Source organism: Chrysochloris asiatica, unplaced genomic scaffold (assembly GCF_000296735.1).
Source record: "Chrysochloris asiatica unplaced genomic scaffold, ChrAsi1.0 scaffold00181, whole genome shotgun sequence".
Taxonomy (NCBI): domain Eukaryota; kingdom Metazoa; phylum Chordata; class Mammalia; order Afrosoricida; family Chrysochloridae; genus Chrysochloris; species Chrysochloris asiatica.
Window position 1 is genome coordinate 3,331,043 of NW_006408699.1, and position 22,732 is coordinate 3,353,774.

The 22,732-nt window shown below is 37.0% G+C and overlaps 1 protein-coding gene across 1 annotated transcript in view; it reads left to right on the forward strand.

The window, feature by feature from the left end:
- The window catches only part of BAZ2B (bromodomain adjacent to zinc finger domain, 2B), a 159,875-nt gene that overhangs the window by 25,449 nt on the left and 111,694 nt on the right, over positions 1-22,732 (forward strand). Inside the window, exons 2-4 of the mRNA XM_006872029.1 lie at positions 13,588-13,776; positions 19,737-19,904; positions 20,567-20,760. Of these exons, the coding sequence (XP_006872091.1) occupies positions 13,588-13,776; positions 19,737-19,904; positions 20,567-20,760 (551 nt within the window). The remainder of the gene's footprint in view (positions 1-13,587; positions 13,777-19,736; positions 19,905-20,566; positions 20,761-22,732) is intronic.

Consider the following 22,732-nt stretch of genomic DNA (forward strand, 5'->3'; position numbering starts at 1 on the left):
CAACTTGAGCAGCTCATCTTCTGGCACTATATCTGATAATGTTCTACTGCTATTTATTAGCATTTCAGTGGACAGTTTATTCACAACTGAATTGCCAGGTCCTTCTCCTTAGTCTATCTTAATCTAGAAGGTCTGCTGAAACCTGTCTACCATGAGTGACCTTGCTTTTATTCGAGGTACCTCTGGCATATCATACAGCATCACAGCAACATGCTAGCCATCATAGTACAACAAACTAACAGAAAATTCATGGTCCTGTTTAGTACCCGACACAAAATATATGCTAAAGAAACAGTTGCTGAGGAAATTAAGAAAAGGCTGAATTTGATGAGTAGAACTTGAAAATTAGATGATGAATTAATTAGCCCTTAGAGTTTTAGATTTTTCTGAACTATACTGTGTTTTGCTCTGATTATGCAAAGTCACTAAATAAGTTTCAGTTGAGGATGTGCATTTTAAGTCATGAGATTGTTGTTGTTGTTATGTGCTGTCAAATTGGTATTGACCCATAGTGACCATATGCACAACAGAACTAAACACTGCCTAGTCCAGAGCCAGCCTCACAATTGTTTCTATGCTTGAGCCCATTGCTGTTGCCACTATGCCCATCCACCTTGTTGATTGGCCTTCCTCTTTTTTGCTGACACTTCACTTTACCAAGCATGATGTCCTTCTCCAGGTCCGTCCTGATAATATGTCCGAAGTATGAGAGATGAAGACTGGCCATCCTGGCTTCTAAGCAGCATTCTAGATGTACTTCTTCCAGTACAGATTTGTTTGACCATAGAAGAATTGATGCATTGGCTCTATGGTGTTGGAAGAGAGTATTAATAGTACCATGGGCCACCAAAAGAACGAATAAATTTGTGTTGGAAGAAGTCACAGGATAAGAAATCTTAAAAAGGTAGTAGGGCTATCAGTTGGCCTTATTGAAGAGGAAATTACAAAAAAACAACAACAAAAGCACCTGAATATCTGAAATTATAATTTGATTTGGAATTCTTATTGTAAAGAAAACCAGGCTTAGTTTACATTCAGTCGAGACTAGGCAAGGGAATTAGACAATCCTCCTCTTAAAATAGAAATTGTGAGTAAAGCCAAAATTACATTTCAATATCTTGAGTATCGCTTTATAGTATAAGTTGTCCAACATAGTGAAATAAGCCAAACCATGATTCTTACTCATGGTAATCATAATCAAAGTCAGAGTATGACTTTGCTCCATAGGGTTTTCAATGACAGAATTCTTAAAAAGTAGCTTGCCAGGCCTTTACTCTGTGGTCCCTCTGGATGGACTGAAACATCCAGCCTTTGGGTTAGCTGCCAAGCACATTAACCATTCATAGCACTCAGGGACTTCTTCAAAATAGTAGTTACCCATAAATCCTAAATAAAAGTATTTATTTTACAGTAATTTTGATGATGTTCACTTTAATTATAACATGCAATTATTTTGACTGCTAATTGTAATATGACCCTTATTTGGGTACTTTACGATTTTTAATACAGTTTTTAATGCGTTGCCACACTTTGCAGGTTGTCTATTAAAGATTGATTTTGCAATCTGTGCTGTTATACTTAAAGTTTTAAATAACCACAAACAAAAGTATGAAGGCACTGCAACAAGTTTGTGTAGTATTGAAAGATTAAAGACATTTAGTACCCCCAAAAAGCAATATTGTTGTTGTTGTTAAGTACCGTGGAGTCAGTTCTGACTCATAGTGACGCTGCACAGGGTTTCCGAGGCTGTAAATCTTTACAGGAGCAGAACACCTCATCTTTCTCCCACAGGACCGCTAGTATCAAACTGCTGACCTTGAGGTTGGCAGCCCAACTCGTAACCACTATGCTACCCTGATGTGGTGCTGTGGGTTAATGTGCCAGACTTCGAAGCCATTTGAACTCCATGGTTGGCAGTTCAAGCTCATCCGCTGCTCCTTGGAAACCCTGTACAGGGCCGCTATGGGTTGGAACTGACTTGATAGCACTTAACAACAACAACAACAACAACAAGCGATATATATGAAGTTTTACACAGTAAACAATGATTTTGATTTTGTAAATGATTGGATTCTTTAGCATACTTCTGCCTTATAATTGTTTTGTTTAAACTTACTGTCTGGACTTTTACTGATTGCTGGGAGATTTTGTTCAGTGACAGTTTAATTTCAAACCATTAGTTTTGTTCTTAGAAAGACAAAAACTTATTGCATTTGGCATGAAGTTCATTACTGTGAATGAAAGCAGTCATAGTTGCCATGCCTTGTCACTGAGACACTGACCTTTTGCCTATTGCTGTTAGCCACTTATATATGCCTTGGCTAGTAGCATTTTAAAAACTCTGCCATAAAATATTTAACTTATAATGTTAATCAGAATCTTAGACACTGAAGATGTACATTAACTATCATTATTACTTATCAGTTAAAATAGAAACTAAAATACAAGTTACATCCATAATATTTGAGCTATGTTTTATTAATATTTGTTATAAAGGAATAATTATAATCTAAAAGTATTATCACTTTGTGATATAAATTATCTACTTGGAGATAAATTTATTCTTTGAGCAAAATTTAAGGATTTTAATATTGTTAAGGAATCCTGGAGCGACACTGTGACTTAATGTGCTGAACTGCAAAGTCAATTTGAACTGGAAGGTCGGTGGTTCAAGCTCACTGGCTGTTCCTTGGAAACCCTATACAGGGTCACTATGGGCCAGAACGGACTCACTGCTACCTAACAACAGCAACAATAATCTTGATAAGTTTTTATTTGGGATCATCTGCTGATATTAAGTATATGCAGGTAGTATAATTGTACTTTCTAAAAGTGGCGTGTTCTAATTTCCCAATAGCTTTGCTGTATGTATCTGTCTCATAGAACCTACTTGATTTGTTGTGTATTTTGTTTCATGTAAGAAAAAAAAAAAGATTTTGACTGTTATTGATAGAGAAGGTACTATTTTAATTATAGCGATATGGTTCACTGGGCTATCAGCTATCTGTAATAAAAGAAAAGAAAAATCCTGCTGTGAGCAATAGCTTCATTCAGACAGTTGGAAAGGGCTAAGCAGTGTCCTAGCAATGGAACTGAGTGTAGAACCAAAACATCACCACCTAACAACAACAACAACAACAATGTCTCCTAGTTATTCTAGCTTTTTAAAAGAAGAGAAAAAGAAATGGAAACTACCGTTTTGGAATTACCCACGTTGTTGTTGTTAAGTGCTTCAAGTCAGTTCTAACTCATAGAACCCTGTACAGGGTTTCCAAGGAGTAGATGGTAGTTTGAATCACTGACCTTGTGGTTCAAACTGACCTCAGGGTCCAGTGTTTTATCCCACAGCATCACACTAGGACTCCACAATAGGTATTATGAAATTGTGCCTCTGACAACTGATGATAATTTGCTTCATGCAATGTTTTACAGAGATTAAATGATTGGATACCACTTTTCTTTATAACCTCATAACCTAGTTGTTATTGTTGTTAAGTGCCATCGAGTTGGTTCTGACTCATAGCAACCCTGTATAGGGTTTCCAAGGCTGTAAATCTTTGCAGGAGTAGAAAGCCTCATCTTTTTGCTAACGAACAGCAGGGGTAGGCTCCAACCACTGTACCTTGTGATTTGCAGTCCAGTGCTTATAGCTATGGAGTCACTGCATTCTCCTTAACAAGTAGTAAATTTATTTATTTAACAACCACTTACTGTATATCTACTATGTATCAGGGAGTGTAGTGGCTCTGTAAAATAAGTACTGCACTAAAAAGCACAAGGTTGGTGGTTTGAGCCCACCAGTCACTCCAGGGGAGAAAAATGAGACTTTCTACTCCTGCAAAGATTTAAAAAACCTCGGAACCAACTCAATGGCACTTAGCAATAACAACAACTATGTATCAAATACAGTTCTAGATACTGAGTCTTGTATATGACAGTATCAACTATTAACATTGAAATGTTAGCTAACTTTTATCTGTTATACTATTAATATTGTGGTATTTAAATTATGTTCTATTTAAATTTTGTATTATTCCAATTAAATTCAAAACAGTAGTTACATAAGGTCAGTGATTATTCCTGATTCATCTTTTTAAGCCTGTTATTAAATGTAGGACTCGACATGTAATATGTTCAGGAAATATTTAAATTACTGAAATTATTCAGTAAATAACAGAAAATAATTCTGAGAATTGTTTGTTTTATAATTTTTATTCTTACTTGTTTTAGTTCAGATAATTTGACATTGGGTAAAATGTCTGGCAATAATCTGCTCTTTCATTTTTAACTAAAATAATTGTCGGAAGCCACCAGTTTTATCAACACAAGCCTGAGATTATTTGATAAGAAATAGAATCATCAAGGTTTTAGAAACTAGAGCAGAGATGGATTAAGGTCACATGAACTTTGAAAAGTTAAATATGGTCACAGATGAAAGGTTGGCAGTTTGAACCCACTCCGAGTCTCTTTGGAAGACAGTCCTAGTGATATGCTTCTGAAACGTCGCAGCCATGAAAACCCTCTGGAGCCCAGCTCTGCTCTGCAACATGGGGGACCATGAATTGGAATCCACTCAAAGGCAGCTAGCAGCAACAACCTGTTCCCAACTACATCTCATTCTAGTTCTGGGCGATTCCTACATGGTTTTACTATCTGTGTTTTTATACAGATGGTAGAAAAACGGTCCTAAAATCACATATAGTTTTATAGAATCTTTTAATGAGAAAGAGGTATTTTTTCAATCTGGTTTTTTTTTTTTTTTTTTTTAAACATCACTGTGTTTTAGATTGCTGCTATTGAGGCAAAATATAGTAAGAGTACTGTTAGATTATTGCCTTGCTATAGTAGCTCTGGTAGCGTAATGATTACGAGTCAGGCTGCTAACTTCAAGGACAGCAGTTCGAAACTACCAGCTGTTCTGCAAGAGAAAGATGAGGCTTTGTGCTCCCATAAAGATTTACAGCCTCAGAAACCCTGTACAGGGTCGCTATGAGTCGGAACCAACTCCACGGCACATGACAACAACAACATAGTGTCTTTTTTCATAGATAGAGGAGAAAGTCTGTATTGTGAATAACATTATAATGTTGTAGGCTTCTTTTGGAGTTCTGGTGTGGTGCTGTAGAATAAACACTGAGCCACACAATTGGTTTGAACCGGGAGATCGGTAATACAAACCCACCAGACATTCTTCAGAAATCTTAAGTGCAGGGTCACTGTAAGTCAGAACCAACTTGATGGCACGTAACAATAGTCATCTTTAGCAAATAAATGCAAAGCTAGATCTTTTCTTGGTGGTGGTGGTAATGTACCGTGGAGTCGGTTCTGACTCAGAGCGACCTTGTACAGGGTTTCTGAGGATGTGAAGCTTTACGGAAGCAGAAAGCCGCATCGTTCTCCCACGGAACAGCTGGTAGTTTCAAACTGCTGACCCTGAGATTAGCAGCCCGATTCATAACCATTACACTACCAGAGCTAGCAAGAAATAGGCCCTATAGATTTTATTGTAGTTAGGTGCTTCCTATGTTTTACTTCTTTCATTGTTCTTTGGAAGTGTTAATGATTGTTTTTTTTTCAATTTTGCTTTCTGTGTAGAGTTCTTTTTGTTTATGAACTTTCTTTTGTTGCTGCTTTAGTGTTTACTAAGATGATATGATTTTTGTTTTTTATTTTGCTTGTTGTTGTTGTTACGTGCCATTGAGTCAGTTCCAACCCATAGCGACCCTGTCTCGGGTTTCCGAGAAGCAGCTGGTGAGCTTGAACTGCTGACCTTGCAGTTCAAATGGCTTTGCAGTCTGGCGCATTAACCCACAGCACCACATCAGGACTCATTTTGGATAGGATTCATTAATTTTCTGTAAGATTACCCCTGTAATTTAATATTATTTTCCCAAGTTTACAACAATATTGTATCTTGGTATCTTGACTTCCTCTCTATTTGGAATTTCTATAACAGTATCCTTTATTCCTCTTTTTGCTTTGTAGTTATCAGCATTATTTATGAATTGACATCTCTGGTTCCCTATTTTCAGTCTTATAGATTTGTTTTATTTTTGATACTTCTGTATTTAGGCTGGTTTTCAGGTGATGTCTTAATCTACAGTTGTTGGTTCTCTGTCCAAAGGACTCTTTTATGAAGTTAGTCTGGTTTATACAAATTCCTTTAATTTCTGTTTGTCTGGAAGTGTCTAAATTTTGCCATCATACTTGAGGGGCAGTTTTGCTGAATATAAAATTCTTGGTTGGCAATTTTTTCCTTTCAGGGTTTTAGATGTTGTTGTTGTTGTCAGATGCCATCGAGTCGGAACCAACTCCTAGCAACCCCATGCACAGCAGAACGAAACAATGTCCAATCCTGGGCCAACCCCACTACCGCTGCCACACTTGATGCCATCAATGATGCCACCGGGCTGATCCATCTCGTTGGGGGTCTTCCTCTTTTTCTCTGACCGTCCACCTTACCCAGCATGACATCCTTCTCCAGCGACTGTTCTCTCTGGACAGTGTGTCCAAAGTAGGAGAGACGAAGCCATCTTGGCCTCCAAGGAACACTCTGGTTGCACTTCTTCCAAAACAGATCTATTGGTTCTTTTGGCAGTCCACGGCACTTTCAGTATTTTCCTCCAACACCACAACTCAAAGGCATCAATTCTTCTATGATCTTCCTTATTCACTGTCCAGCTTTCACATCCATATGAGGTTATTGAAAACACCATGGCTTGGGTCAGGCGCACCTTAGTCCTCAAGCTGACATCTCTGCTCTTCAATACTTTAAAAAGTTCCTGTGCAGCAGATTTGTCCAATGCAATACGTCGTCTGATCTCTTGACTGCTGCTTCCGCGAGTGTTGACAGTTGATCCAAGAAGAATGAAGTCCTTGACAACTTCAATCTCTTCTCCATTGATAAGAATGCTGTTTATTGGTCCAGTGGTGAGGATTTTGTTTTCGTAACATTGAGATGTAATCCATATCGAAGGCTGTGCTCTATGATCTTCATAAGTATATGTTTCAAGTCCTCTTCATTTTCAGCAAGTAAGGTTGTATCATCAGCATATCGCAGGTTGTTAATGAGTCTTCCACCAATCCTGATGCCCATTTTTCTTCTTAGAACCCAGCTTCTCGTAGGGTTTTAGATGAGGGGGCTTCAAAAAGTTCTTGGGAAAATTCCACTGCCTCTTTATTCCATTTTCCATGAACTTTTGAAGCCCCCTTGTATATGTCATTCCATTGCCTTTTACCTACGTGGTTTCTGCCAAGAAATGATAGCTTAGTTATAATTAGTTATATTGGCTTTTCTTCATAAGTAACAATTTTTTTCCAGAACTGTTTACAAAATTCTCTTTGTCTTTGCTTTTGAAAAGTGCAAAAATGGTGTGAGGGCCATATATCTGGCTTTCTCCTATTTCACTAGGGTGAAGGTGAACCAAATTCAAAATCAGTCCAACACTGATTCCTATGATATGAAGGTCAGACATGCCTCTATGTTCCAAACTTCTTTTAATCTATCCTGACACCAACATCTCTCCCATAACTTCCTACTTCTCTGTTGAGTTTGATGATTCTATGCGCTGGCCACACAGAACTCAGACTACACTCATGACTATGGGGTTTATTAGGGAACTGGACAAGGCACAATTCAGTATCATAAACATCTCAGGATACAGCCATTCTGCAGTCATGAGCACCTCTTCTCAGCCTGAAGCACACCTCACTCTTGTCCTCAGCCTCTCAGTCACACTGCCCCTTGGCCTCTTCCCTGCTCAGGCAAGTGTTATAAGTTCCTTTCGAGTTGCTGATGAATGTCGAAGGTCACTCACTTTTCCAAAACAATCTCCGCCAAAAGGCACTCAGCTTTAATTGGTCCATGGACGAGAAAGCCCACTGTTTTCTCTCTGTGTGCTGCTGCCTCTCCCACCATTATTTTTGCGTGCAGGATTTCATGCTCTTCTTGTGGTTCTTATTTCTAGTTGGTCCTAGGACCGTCTGTTCCTGCTTCTGAGATAGCTCCTTTTAAATGTAGCAGAATGGCAAAACTAACCAATTCCTGCATTTGAGTCCCATACATACAATTTGCATGGTCCCACTCAATCATTTGGTAGGTGTTGCAAAGATTATGATAGAAGAGCCATAATTCATGTTATCACAGAAGTTTGCTTATGATATGTCTTACAGATTTTCTTTTGGAGTTTATCCTATTAGACCTTTGTTTAGTTTCCTTCTCATCTTTCATGTTATAAGGGAATTTTCTTCCCATTCTGGAATTGTAGTCACACATAATTTATTCCTCTTGATAGTGTCCCACATAATTCTTAGATTTCCTTCCATTTTTAATTTATCGTTTTTTCAGAGTTTTTTTTTTTTTTTACAAATTAAGAGATTTTCTTCAATCTCACTTATTCTTCCACCAATTTAATTCAGTTCCTTTGTTCTTTGCGTCATCTGTTTCTGAAATTTTGCTATTAATCTTCTGGATTTCTTTGTGCTGTTTTCACATAGTATCTAATTTGACATTTATTTAGTTGATTTCTTCTTGTATTGTTTTTTTTAATTCTACAGTTTTGTCACTGTCTTCCTTGAGTTTGTCTGTGGTTTTCTTGAGCTTTAAATCCATTGAAAGCACCTAAATAAGATTATTATAAGTTCCTCATATGCTATTCCAATAGCATTTCTTCCTCCAGGAGATACACTGGCCCTGTATTTTGATCACTTATTTGAGCCATCTTGTCCTATTCTTTCGTGTGTTTTGAAGTTGTGTTTTGTCTCTGAGACACTGTAGTGTTACTGCATTAATTGGAAAGTGTATATTTGTTTTCTTCCCCCTGGTTTTTTGTTTTAATGTATCTGGGCATTAGGGCAGGCCTGTTAACTCTAGTTGCTAGTTTGACAGCACTGGGGTACTCATCACTTGTCTGCAGGTAGATTTGGTAGTGGGTGGGAGTGTGGGCATGAGGCCATGTGGAAAAGCTAAGGCCAGGTTGGGCTGGTGTCTGACATCAATCCAGTGATGCTTCAGCAGGTGGTGGCACCCACCCGGTAGGTGAGGTGACAGGAGGTGACAGGTGTGCTAGGTGTGGTTTCTGTGTCTGGACTGCTGGGGGAAGATTTAAAAAAAAAAAAAAGCAGTATGTTGGGGTGGGGATGAAAAAGAAACGCAAGAGGGAGATTGGAAACCTAAGTAGAAAAGAAAAGATAAAGGAAAGAGAAAAGGAAAAAAAATTACAAGTGCAACTCAGACTTAGCACAAACACCAGCGAGCGAGCACGGCTGTGATGGACATGTGCTTGCTCCATGGGAGTCAGGATTGGGCACTATTGTACTCGGAATGGATAGGGTGGGGCTCCAGCCCAAATGGAACAAAAAAAGTGGGGTGGAAAGGAAGAAAATAAAAGAAAGAAATGAGAGGCTGCAGGAAAAAAAAAAAGAACTGGCATGAGTGTTAGCTGCCAAACATACTGCAGTGAAAATATGGAACTCACTCCCAGGGAGCACTTCTGTCCTCGGAGGGGAGGGTGTATCAGTGAGAAGAGGAGCAGGCGTCTACTCCAGGGGATCAACAATAGTAACAACAACAAAGCAGGAAGAGGAAAAGAGAAAAACAAGGGGTGGACAACTGAGAAGGAATAAAGAAGGATAAAAACAGGTGAAGGGACTAAAAAGGGGCATAGTACTGGGGAAATTGCTAGCTGCTACGCATGCCTGTGGGGGGCGGCCAGTGCGCACTCCAGGGGAGCATGCACCTCCATGTTTTAGAACTTTAACCAGGGATTTTAGAAGAAACAGTAAGAAAATGTAGCAAGGTGGCCTTGATTTAAACCACCAGGCTTAGATTTAGCTGTATCTGCATGCAGGTCCATATTTTTTTTTTTTCTTCCATTTGGCTCTGGTGAATAATGTTCATTATTTTGTTGAAAGTTTATACTTAGTTGCTTTTTAATTCTGTTTACAGTTAAAAATGTGTTTGTTACTGAATGTTGTATGGTTGGTTTTAATTGTTACTGCAAGAGTGATAACTTTAGTTATTGCTCCTATTTTCTGTTCATGAGGCTCATTTGTTAATTGTATTTCAATAATAAAATTCATGTTTTAACTATGCATCCAGCAGCATCATTTCTTGTTGTTATTGTTAAGTGCATTTGAGTTAGTTCCGACTCATAGTTACCCTGTATAGGGTTTCCGAGAAGTGGCTGGTGGATTTTAAAGGCCAGCCTTGTGATTAACAGCCCTTATCCTACAGCTCTGGTAGCGTAGTGGTTACGACTCGGGCTGTGAACCGCAAGGTCAGCAGTTTGAAACTACCAGCTGCTCCGCGAGAGAAAGATGAGGCTTTCGACTCCCGTAAAGATTTACACCCTCGGAAACCCTGTGCAGGGTCGCTATGAGTCGGTTCCGACTCCACAGCACATAACAACAACAACAACAATCCTACAGCACCACACCAGGACTGCTAATTTATTGTTAGAGAAGTATTGTTCCCAGTTTTCAACCCTTTATAAATCAATCTGTTTTCAGTACTTACAATATTTTGTGTATTTTTGGTAGTCAATTTTTTGTTTTGTTTTGTAGTAAACCACTGCTGTTGTGGCGCTGTGGGATAAGCACTGGGTTGGTGGTTCAAACCCACTAGTTGCTCCTTGGAAACCCTATACAGGATCGATATACATCAGAACTGACTTGATGGCATTTAACAACAACCATGGATATAGTTGATGGGTATAATTTATACTTGTCAGTTATACTTTTTAATTATTTTTACAGTTAAAAAATGTTTTTTGTTACTGAATTTTGTATTATTTTACAAATTAATAATAATTAATTTGTAAAATATAGTTGATGAGTAACTTAAAAATCTCCAGAACTAAAATATTCAATTCAACTTGGTTGTCAGGAAAATGACATAGGAGGAAATATAACTGTTCATACTATGTGTATAAATACACACTTGATTAAACAAATTTTAGTCAGAATGTTGAGTTGATTGGTGGGAACTGAGTGTTTTTACGTAATCACAAATGCAAATAAATATTGATTCTTAGGAATCCTGGTGTGGCGCTGTGGACTAATGTGTCAGACTGCAAAGTCCTTTGAACTGCAAGGTTGGTGGTTCAAGCTCACCAGCTTCTCCTTGCAAACCCTATACAGGGTTATTGTGGGTCGGAATGGACTCGATGGCACTTCACAACAACTTAAGTGTCATGCTAAATTTTTAAAAGCAACTAGCTAAATGTTAGAGAATTTACCAAAAATTACATAAACACAAACTTTGTAGTGTCAAAGACAGTGATATTTGAGTAACCATCTTTGCCCAATTTTATTTTGACTCAACTTCCTGGAGGCAATCGAGTATTCTGATGACACAAAAGTGCCAAATTTACCACTTTTTGCGTAGGCTTTGATGAGTAAAAACAAAGATTGACTGACAAAGAAAAGATAGCTAAATGTGTGTTCCTTCCTTGTCCTTTTCCCTCATCGTTTCTTTGTGGACCTTCCATGTAAAGACAACCTGAGAATCTCTGAGAGATGGAGTTATTGCTTTGTTGTAGTGGGTGCATTACCCTCAATAAAAGCCTTTACCTTACAGGGTGATATAGGACATACTTGATGGAGGGCATTTCAGTAAAGACTGTAGGGCTTTTATGAGTCTCTGAGAGTACACGTTGATGTTTTTGAGGACTGCCTTTTGATTTTCAGTATACAGCCGAAGAGGTGAAATTTGGGTGATAATTAAATTAGAAAAACCCTTTGCCGTCATGTTGATTCTGACTTATAGTAACCGTGTGGGACAGAGTAGAATTGCCCTGTAGAGTTTCCAAGGAGATAATCTTTATGGAAACAGACTGCTACCGTTCTCCCCTTGAGCTGTTGGTGGGTTTGAACTGCCCACATTTCAGCAGCCATGCATTTTCACTACTGCAGCACCCCGGCTTCTTGTTGGGTAACTAAATGATAAAAACAAGTGTGCTTATTATATATATATATTATATATTAATGTTTTATTGTGAATTATGTGATAGTTGACATAGGAAAACATTAGTTTTACATTCTCAACCACCCAAAGGGTATACATTACAAGCCTGCCCCCCCACCCCACCCCACCCCCGCACCCCCGGTCATCAGCACACAGCCCCTCTCCTTCTCTGTGTCTAAAGTCCCCAGCCACTCCATTCCACTCCATTTCTCCACGTCATCGTCTCTGCCTCCATCTCTGGCATCACCACTTCTCTGGGTAGGGTCTTGCTCTCTGCTCTTCTCCCTTGATGGTCCCAGAGACCTCCGCTCCTAGACTGAAAAGTTAATCACTCCCCTCCTTGCTACAAAACGTCTACCTTTACATTTCCAACCCTCACAATCAATCCTGATAATAATTATTCACTTAATTGTATCACAAGAGACCCATCCGCTATACTTATATTTTTTAATTTCCTTCTAATATAAACTATATTGAAACTAAATTGCAGTGTGTTGTTGTTGTTAAGTGCCATCAAGTAGGTTCCGACCCATAGCAACCCTGCATAAGGTTTCCAAGGAGCAGCTGGTGAGCTTAAACTGACAATCTTGCAGATCAAATGGCTTTGCAGTCTGACACATTAGCCCATACTGCCACACCAGGACTCCAAATTGCAGGAGAAAATAAGGAAGGCTTATTCTGGTTTTAACACAGAGCACAACATTTTTCGCATACTGACTTTTTCAGATATTTTATTTCATTCTCATGAGCTTTTTGCTGATACCCTTCCTCTGGAATTGGGGTTTGATAGTTTGTATTTATAGTTATCATGACAAGTAACCTTAATTACTTCATAAAAGAAAAGAGAAGATTTCCAAGTATATATATAAAAAAAAAAATCTTCTGCCAACTCTTTAGAAAGTGTTTTTAAAAGAATGTTGTGTTCCTTATGATAGCAGTTCAACCTGGGACTGCCTCTCTTGGTCCTGCCTTCTCTTTTGGGTAAACGTGGCAGTTGGGTAAAAAGTGCTCTTTTCTATTGAATATGGTCTTTTTTTATCAAAGTTAAATGGTTTGTACATTGATAATCACACATGAATACATGCAGAAATGTAACTTTATTCCTTAAATCTTTGCTATTCTGTACATTGTTTTATGAAGTTAAAAAATAATCACTTTGTGTATTAACTCTTCTCACCTAAGGGGTAGTGGATTGAGAGCGGAGGTGGTAGTTCATCATACCAGTTCTGGGAACTCTGCATAGAGTGACTTGAAGTCCTGTTTCATTGGTTTTTGACCCTTGATTAATAAGTTTTTATTTTCCTTGTTAATTAAAAAAGATAATGTTCTAATGTTTGTGTATTAGCAGGAAATGTGTCTCACTTCTTTAGATCAAACTGTTTTAATTCATGAGAATTATTTACATAAAATATCGATTCCCACATTTTAAATTCCAAGTGGATATGATTATGCCATTTATTTTAATTAGTAGTTTTTAGAGTACTTTCATGTTTCTAGAAACATGTTATTCTGTAGGGTTGATAGATGGGAAATTATTATAAATTTTAACTATGAATGCTGAAGTCAGATAAATCTCATCTGTTTTTTTAGTAGAAATTTAAGTGTGTTTTTTTCCCTCCCAGGACATTTATTCAGAGCAGCTGGGGATCAACCGTTTAACCTGTCCACAGTGTCGAGTGCCTTCCCAATGGTCAGCCACCCAGTCTTTGGTCTACATTCAGCCAGCTCAGGGCATTCAGAATTTGGTGGTTTGGGGACACTTGGTACACCCACAGCCTTAGCCGCACATCCCCAACTAGCATCTTTTCCAGGTAAACATCTGTTACAAACAGTGTTCAAGGAAAGGAGGAAAGCTTGAAAATGCTCAGGCAAAGTTTGCTTTTAAATGGAAAAAAATGCCTGTTGTATTAAAATTTTGGTGCATGAATTGACTCCATCCTATTTGTCATGTGCAAAACCAAAATAGTACAAAGCACACTGTGTGTGTTAAGTAGCCGTGTCATTAATTAGTTATTAAAGTGTTTAACTAGAGAAATAGCTATCTGCCAAAAAAGAATTGGACCAAGTTTTTCTCAATGCTTTTTATTAAAGTTTAATATAAAGCAGAAAAGTGTACAGATTATAAGTATGCAGCTAGATGATTTTTTGCTTAGCTTTTCTGGAATTGAAGCAATATTTAATTTCTAGTAGTAAACTAATCTTTCATAATGAATATTTCTATACTTTTATTTCTGGTCCTTACTTTTATTTTTCTGCATTTCCTATGGAAAATGGGCTTGATTTTACATTTCTATCCTTTTTCATTTTTGGTCAAAATCAGTGTAGAGTTGTACCTCTTACATGGCAAGAGTACCAATATTATCTACAGACTATGAGGATTCATGAGTTCAGTAAGATACCAATTTATTCCTAATTCAGGTAAACATGCTGTACTTTGTCCTGCTATATTATTTTGAAAGCCTAAACTTCCGTGTGTTTTCCATTTATTGATCTTCCTTTCACCAATTTTAGTAAAGAATGCATGGATTTTAATATACATAAAATAGTTTAAAGCATAATTCTAGAGACAAATAGATCCAAGTTTAAATTTGGCTTTGCTGCTTCTTAGTTGTGTGGCCGTGGACAAATTATCTAACCTTTCAGTCTCAGTTTTCTCATCTGAAAAATGAGAATGATAATAATAATAGAACTTGCTTTATTGAGTTCTTATGAAGATTAAAGGAGAGTCACCATGTTCACTGCCAAATATACATAATGAATCCATAATTTATAAGTATTTTATTGTGCCCTGTAGGATAAGCACTCGACCACAAAGTCGGTTTAAACCACAAGGTCAGTGGTTCCAACTAACCAGCCACTCCTCAGAAACACTATGCAGGGTCCCTATGAGCGGGGACCAACTTGACAACACTTAACAATAACATTGCTAATGAATAATCAAGCGCTTCTTTAAGATAAAACAATTTCCTTGTTTATATATAGAATGAACAGATGATTAAATGTAGATTTCTGGTATTAGGTCTTGAGTCCTAATTCTGGTCAAATTCAGTCATCTGGGAGAGAAGACGCAGTGTGGAAAGTTAATGAGAGTAGATCGTTAAAATGAAGTCTTAAACTAAATTCTAACAGTTACTTAAAATAAAGGTAAATTGTAATTATCTTTATTCAGAAAGGTAACTAAAAATGCCAGACATTTAAAATCACTTAATATGTAAATAAGGATGCACAAGGAAGACATTATTAGACATTTTAAATGATGAATAGGTAATTTATTTTAAATCTGAAACACATCTAAAATATTCTACTTTTCAGGAGACTAAGTCAACAGAAAATTATTTAGTGTCTTGTTGTTGTTGTTAAGTGCTGTCAAGTCACTTTCGACTCATGGCAACCATAAATCTTTGTGGGAGTAGAAAGCATCATCTTTCTCCTGCAGTGCAGGTAGTAGGCTTGAACCACTGACCTTGTGGTTCCCAATCCAGTGCTTATGCTACAGTGCTACTTCATTCCCCTACTTAATGAATTGTTATTGTTGTTGTTAAGTGCCATGGAGTCGTTTCCGGCTCATAGCAACTCTGTGTTGGGTTTTCGAGGGAGGAGCAGCTGGTGAGTTTGAACCACTTACCTTGTAGTTCAATCCAACCATGCGGTCAAGTGCTTATCCCACCAACAGTGCCATGCCAGTACTCCATTAAATGAACAGTAGTATAATAAGGAGCTCTGGTAGCGTAGTGGTCACAAATCGGGCTGCTAATCCCATAGTCAGCAGTTTGAAACTATCAGCTGTTCTGTGGGAGAAAGATGAGGCTTTCTGCTCCCGTAGAGATTTACAGCCTCGGAAGCCCTGTACAGGGTCACTATGAATTGGAACCAACTCCCTAGCACATAGCAACAACAACAAGTATAATAAATCCATTTTACATTGAAGCAGGATTTCATGGTAATTTCTTTAAAAGTTTAGGTCATTATATTTTGATATTATTTTTCCATAAAATTTTGTGTGGTGTGTGACTCGGTCAAGTATGAAAAATGTAAATATTCTGCTGTATCGTCTAGCTTCCAATTCAAATTCAGTATCTCCTCTGAAATATTAGACTAGTTCAGTTGGATATAATTACTGTGGCTGTTGTGTTGTTAACACCCTTCAATACATTTAAAATCGTCTTGTGTCAATTTATGAAATTTTTAGTTTTTAAATTTCATTTTACTGACAAATTAGACTGTAAATAAATTTCCTTATTTAAATTTTCTTGAATTTGGAAGATAACTTATCACCCAAATATTGTATTGTTGTTGTTGTTATTAAATGCCATTGAGTCCATTCCAACTCATAACGACGCTTTTATAGGGTTTCCAAGCAGTGACTGCTGAGTTTGAACCACCGACCTTGCGCTTCAAACCTATGCTGTGGTCCAGTGCTTTAACCCACAGCACTACTTTACTTCTTCTGAAATCATATCAAATATTTGTAAAGATTGTAATCAATAAGCGCTATCATTTTTATCTTTGTATTTGATTTTGATTACTCTTACTTAGTTGTTGTTTGTTTTCCTTTGTGGTTCGAGTTTATATAAAACACACACAATTTCCGGTTGTTTCTGTAATCCATACATATATGTTTTTATTTTTGACATTCTGAAATACATGTATGTGTTTTTCCTGTGTGATTATGTCTAAATTATTTGAATCATATTATATTTTGCTTACCATATCAATTTGTTGATCACAGTGTATTTACAAAATCTATAAATTCATTTGTGATGCTTTAATTGTTGTTGTTGCTAAGTGCCATCGAGTCGGTTCTGACCCATAGAGACCCTGTATAGGTTTTCCAAGGAGTAGCTGATGAGCTTGAAATGGCGACCTTGTGGTTCAAACTGACTTTGCAGTCCAGAGCATTAGCAACCCACAGTGCCACACCAGGACTCAAATGCTTTAATTACACTCTGTATTAAATAATGTGCATGTTTCTGAGAAACCTCCATTTTTATTATCAGTTATGTGGAGCCTACTTTTCAAATCTATTAGTAGCAATAGATTCCTACTGTGTTGGAACAAGCCCAAAATGCATATTTTTCCCTATATAAATGTATTTCTTTAGTCCCAAATGCAAATGAATGATTGGTATTTTGTATAGTTATTTTCTTTGTATGATTCTCATCATTCAAGCACTGGTGAAATATTTTGGAGTCATTTAATGAACAAAGTCTTCCTGCAGTACAGAAAAATAGCTTTTTACTATTTTCTAAAAAATTGTTTGTACTATTTTTTAGACCTCCCAGAATGGCAGCTACTATGAACATTTAATGATTTTTTTTAAGCCGGATTTTGCTTTTGGATAATCAAACTGCCTATCACTTACAGAATACTATATTTGGTGAAGAGTATGCCTAGAAAAAGTTTATAAAGTTAATATAATAACGCAATATGCTGACAGTCTTGTGTTTTTCTTATATTGTGTTATTTTTTTCCCTTCTAATTTCATTGGTTTGGATGTTTAAAATCAATATAATTTTTGGAAAATTGGACTGAAAGAAAATGACTGATTTGGTAACCTAGTGACTTAGCCAATTAGAGAAGATTGTTTTGAGATTTTTAGATTTTTAGATTTTTAGATTGTTTTGAGATTTTTAGATTTTTAGATTTTTAGATTGTTTTGAGATTTTAATAGAACACTCTCCATTGGATTGTTTTCAGATCTCTTCTTAATCTTCACCCTTCCATTAAAGTTGTATGAGAGTAAATTACAAAGTACGGCTACTGGGGTTCCAGTAGCATGCATTGCTTAGTTCCAATAAAATGTGTTTAAACATGTGGCTGTGATCAGTGGGTGGCAGCAGACAAGTTCTCTCAATAATGGACTTAGTTCTTTGGGTGCCTGGTGCCTTCACACAAAAAAAGAACACTTTGTATGTCATGAAAAAAAATAAATAATTTTGATGTCAGGGCTATTATCAATTTTTTAACAGAATTCAACTGGACAACTCCTCAAATTATTGAAGCATTGTAACAAACTTATAGAAATGCTGTCATACATAAAACAACAATTTTTAGATGGATCAGGTGTCTTAAGGAAGATTGAGAAAACCTCAAAGATTAAATTCAAGACAGAGAGGTCAGATCAGATCAGCTCAGAAGTGACCAATTTTGAAGATCCCAAAGTAGTGATCTTGGTAGATCTTCTCTAAATACACAAGATGATCATGGAAGTTTATTGTAAAGAAAGTTTAGAAGTGCATTGGTGAGGAAAAGGTCAGGAAAGCTGCGTTGAGGAATTTTTTTCTAAACAATGCACCTGAACATTTTTCAAGAGTAGCTACAGCTGGCCTACCAATGAAGGGAAATTTCATTGGGAAACCATACCCCATCCACCATACAGCCCTGATCTTATGCCTTCATACTTCTTTTGGTTCCCTAAACTCTAAGAACTTTTCAAAGAATCATGATTTGAATCCCTGTTGGTGCTAAAATTGCTGTTCTGACGTGGTGTAAATCAAAGAACACAGAATTCTTTGGCGGGGAAGATTAGAGAGGTAGAAACACCGTCTTCAGAAGATGAAGACACTTTAGACAGAGGATAGCTGAGAAACAATAGCTTCACATGTTGATGATGTTGTTAAGTGTGGTCAAGTTGGTTACGACTCTAGCAACCCTGTATAGGGTTCCCAAGGAGCAACTGTTGGGTTTGAACTGCCAACCTATGGTGAGGAGTCCAGTGCTTATCCTACAGCACCACATCAGGACTCCTAGTTTGGTAGTTTTGTTTAATAAAAACGCCTGTGATTTTATAGTAATACTAAAAAAATTCAACTTGTTTTCTGTAATTTATGAGAGGAAGTATAAATTCAAACTTTCTTCATTAACTTTGGCAGAAACTTTATAAATCTCTTATATTTTAAAGTGAATTGGTTTGTTTTTTAAATCTTTAAAAAGGTTTCAGTTTTTTTATACCCAAAAAGGACTTACGGATTTTGCTATATGTATATTTTTGATTGACTATAAAACAAACCCTGTGCAGGGTCACTATGAGTCAGAACCGACTCCACAGTACTTAACAACAACAACAATAGAACTTTTAAGGAGACCTGGTAGCGTAGTGGATTACGAGCTGGCCTGCTAACCAGAAGGTCAGCAATTTGAATCTACCAGTCACTCCAGGGAAGAAAGATGAGGGTTTTTGCTCCCGTAAAGATTCACAGCCTCAGAATCCCTATATAGGGTTGCTATGAGTCAGAACTGACTCAGTGGCACATAACTACCACCACCACCATAGAACGTTTTCTTCCAGAAATGCATTTAAAATATATTACAATCGTCTGTGCACTCTTATTTGAGCACCTGTGTTGGAGCCAGATTTATATTGCATGACATTTGAGGGAAATCTTAGCAGAGGTTGTAGCTGTAACCTTACATTGTAAGGTTTTAAAGTAGGTTCGTATGTAGTCGTAAATATCTTTCTTCTTTACTAATTTGGAAAAAAATGTGGTGTTCATTATGAAAGAGTCAAGTAGTCCTTTATATTCCAATATTTCAGTTTTATTTTTTAAAGTCACAGACTACCTTTGTTCTTTATAAGCCTGAACTGTGAAAATAAGGAAACTGCTAAGTGAAGATCCTTGGATATTTTCTTAATGAGAACAATAAGTGTATAAATTCTGATTAGCTGTTTCAAAATGAAACTTGAAGCATTTTTTCCAGAATAGAACATAGTGATTGTTACAGTAACTAGAAAGTCAATGCAAATACTTTATTTGGTTTGTTTGGTTTTGAGGTGCAGAATGGTGGCGAACAACAGATGTTCACGCTCGTACAGGGGCAGCCTTCTTTCCACCATTACTGGGAATCCCACCACTGTTTGCTCCTCCAGCCCAGAATCATGATTCTTCTTCATTCCATTCAAGGACTTCAGGAAAAAGTCATCGTAGTGGGCCTGAAAAAGGTACCCATACTAACATAATGAAGTGCTGTGCTATACATTTTCCATTCCAGTACTGATTCTCAGTAGAGTTCAGACTTTAAATGACATTTATAGACAATTGTGCTAGGCACTTATACATTGTCTTGCTTAATTCTTAAAGTAACTGTTTGTGACTTGGGGTATGAATTCTCATTTTTCAACTAAAGTTAAATAACTTATTCAAGGAAACACTGATTACATATCAATATAGCACCATTAATATTTGAACCAGGGCTTCTGACTCCCAAGTCTTTTTTTCTCTGTGTACCCCATTACCTTCTTATATGCAACCCAACATATATGTTAGTTCTATAGTTGAACACTAATTTTATTTAAACTAATGTCCTTGAACACTATTTTTCTTTTAAGTACTCATTAATATCTTTAGGGTGAACACTAATTTTACTAAGACTAATGTCCTTGAACACTATTTTTCTTTTAAGTACTTATTAATATTTTTAGGGTGATACTGCTATTACAATATCATTTGAAGATTATCTTAGCATTTTTTAGATGATTGATTTGTTAGTATTTTTCGTTTCACTTCACTAATTAATGTTTGGAGCATTTCTTTTTAAGAGGGAATATTTTCATTTATTATCTTTTTAAACCTGTTTTTTGTTTGTTTGTTTGTTTATTTTAAGGTGTCAATGGATCAATAAATGGAAACAGTACATCTTCTGTATCTGGTATCAGCACATCAGTACTATCCACTACAGCGTCAAGTTCTACGGGACAAACTAAAACTGTAAGCTCAGGTGGAGGAAATGGAAAATGTAATCAGGAACAAAGCAAAAACCAGCCTTTGGATGCCAGAGCTGATAAAATCAAAGATAAGGTAAATTATTCTTATTTTATTTTGAAGAACAATTCTTATATAAGTATTTAAACTACCTAAATCTATGAGCTAATTTCTGATGAATTAACATCTTCTGGTTTTGTAGATTTTTTTTTTTTTTTTTTTTTGGTATTTATTAGTGTTGCGTAATTTCAAAAATTAAAACTTTCACCACCAGTATAAATAAAAGATAGAAATAGTAGCTGAGAGCTTACTACAGACCAAGTTGATAGCACCTAACCACAAAAAAAAGGAGCTCTGGTAGCGTAGTGGTTACGAATCGGGCTGCGAACCTTAAGGTCAGTGGTTCGAAACTACCAGCCGCTCCGCGGGAGAAAGATGAGGCTTTCTACTCCCGTAAAAATTTACACCCTTGGAAACCCTGTACAGGGTCGCTATGGGTCGGAACCGACTCGATGGCACTTAACAACAACAGAACTATGTGAATCAGGAGCTCTGGTAGCTTAGTGGTTGCTGAATCGGGCTGCGAGCTGCAAGGTCAGCAGTTTGAAACTATCAGCTGTTCCTCTGGAGAAAGATGAGGCTTTCTACTCCCGTAAAGATTTACACCCTTGGAAACCCTGTACAGGGTCGCTATGGGTCAGACCCGACTCAATGGCACTTAACAACAACAACCACAACAAACAAAATTCCACTTTTGGTTTATATTAGTATGCCTCATTTTGGTAACCAATTTCTTTGTACTATTATTTCCCCTTAACTATCTCTAGACACTACCATGTTTCCTCAGAATCTCTTTTTTATATAACTAAAAGAATCTTCTATCATTGAAAAGGTGCTTCTATAAGTTTTCAGTAACTGTTGTGCTCTGCTCTGCTCTGCCTGTAATATTTACTTCATCCTCATTTTATCTCTTCTGAGATAGGAACTGTTACTACAACTTGTGATACAAGAGTCCCAGAATATTAGCCAGTAAGTAGCTAAGCAAGGATTTCAACCCGGCAGGTTAACTTCATAAAGTAGACTTTAAAAACAAACAGTAATCATTAAAACTTTTCCTTAAGGACATTTTCAAATAGACGGAAGTAGACAAAATAGTAAAACAAACTCTAATGTCCCCATCATTTGGTTTCAACAGCTATCATGTCATGGCCAATTTAATTTTATTTATGTTTCCAACCATGCATGTTACTAAATGTATTGCTTCTCAATTCTAAATTTGTCTTTTTCTTGGTGTTAGGTGAATTGTAGGAGAGGGAGTAGATGAGAAAAGCCTTCTTCCATATTTGTCTTTATTTTGGCAGTCTCCTTCTGTCCTACAGACAGAGGCTGTTCCCAAAATCTGCTATTCCTTTATTCTTCAGAGGTCTTTTTACTTTTATTAGTTTTCTTCTGTTGTTCATAGAGTTGCAATGAGTCAGACCAACTGGACGGCACCTAACAACAGCAGTAGTTAATATTCTGTTGTTGTTGTTTTTAGTTGCTATCAAGTTGATTCCAACACATAGTGATGCCGTGTATGCAGAGTAAAAGAGCTCCATAGGGTTTTCAAGGCAGTGACCTTTCAGAAACAATCACCAGGTCAATCTACCTTTCTTTTCTGTCTTACTATTTTGTTGTGATTTAGGTAATAGCTTAAAGAACAAATTAGTTTCCTATTCAGTAATTTATACACAGATTGTTCCATGACATTGGTTGCACTCTCTACAATGTGTCAACACTTACTTGCGCCATTGCTGCTTGGGTTTCTCTGTTTCCATTAGAGTTTCTTTGTTTCTGTTCTCACTGTTTTCCTGCTTCTCCCAGCATTCTTGCTGTTGCTTTTGGGAAAATACTGCCCTTTTGGTTTCATATACTTGATTGTTCTGAGGACAATCAACTTGGGTGTTATTGTTCACTTTATAGGCCTGTCTTTTAGGTGATCTCTAGGAGTGACTTCTGTTCTAAGATAGAAGGTGTCCAAGGGTCAGAGTCTCAGGGAGTCCACCAGTATCTATCAGACCAATAAGTC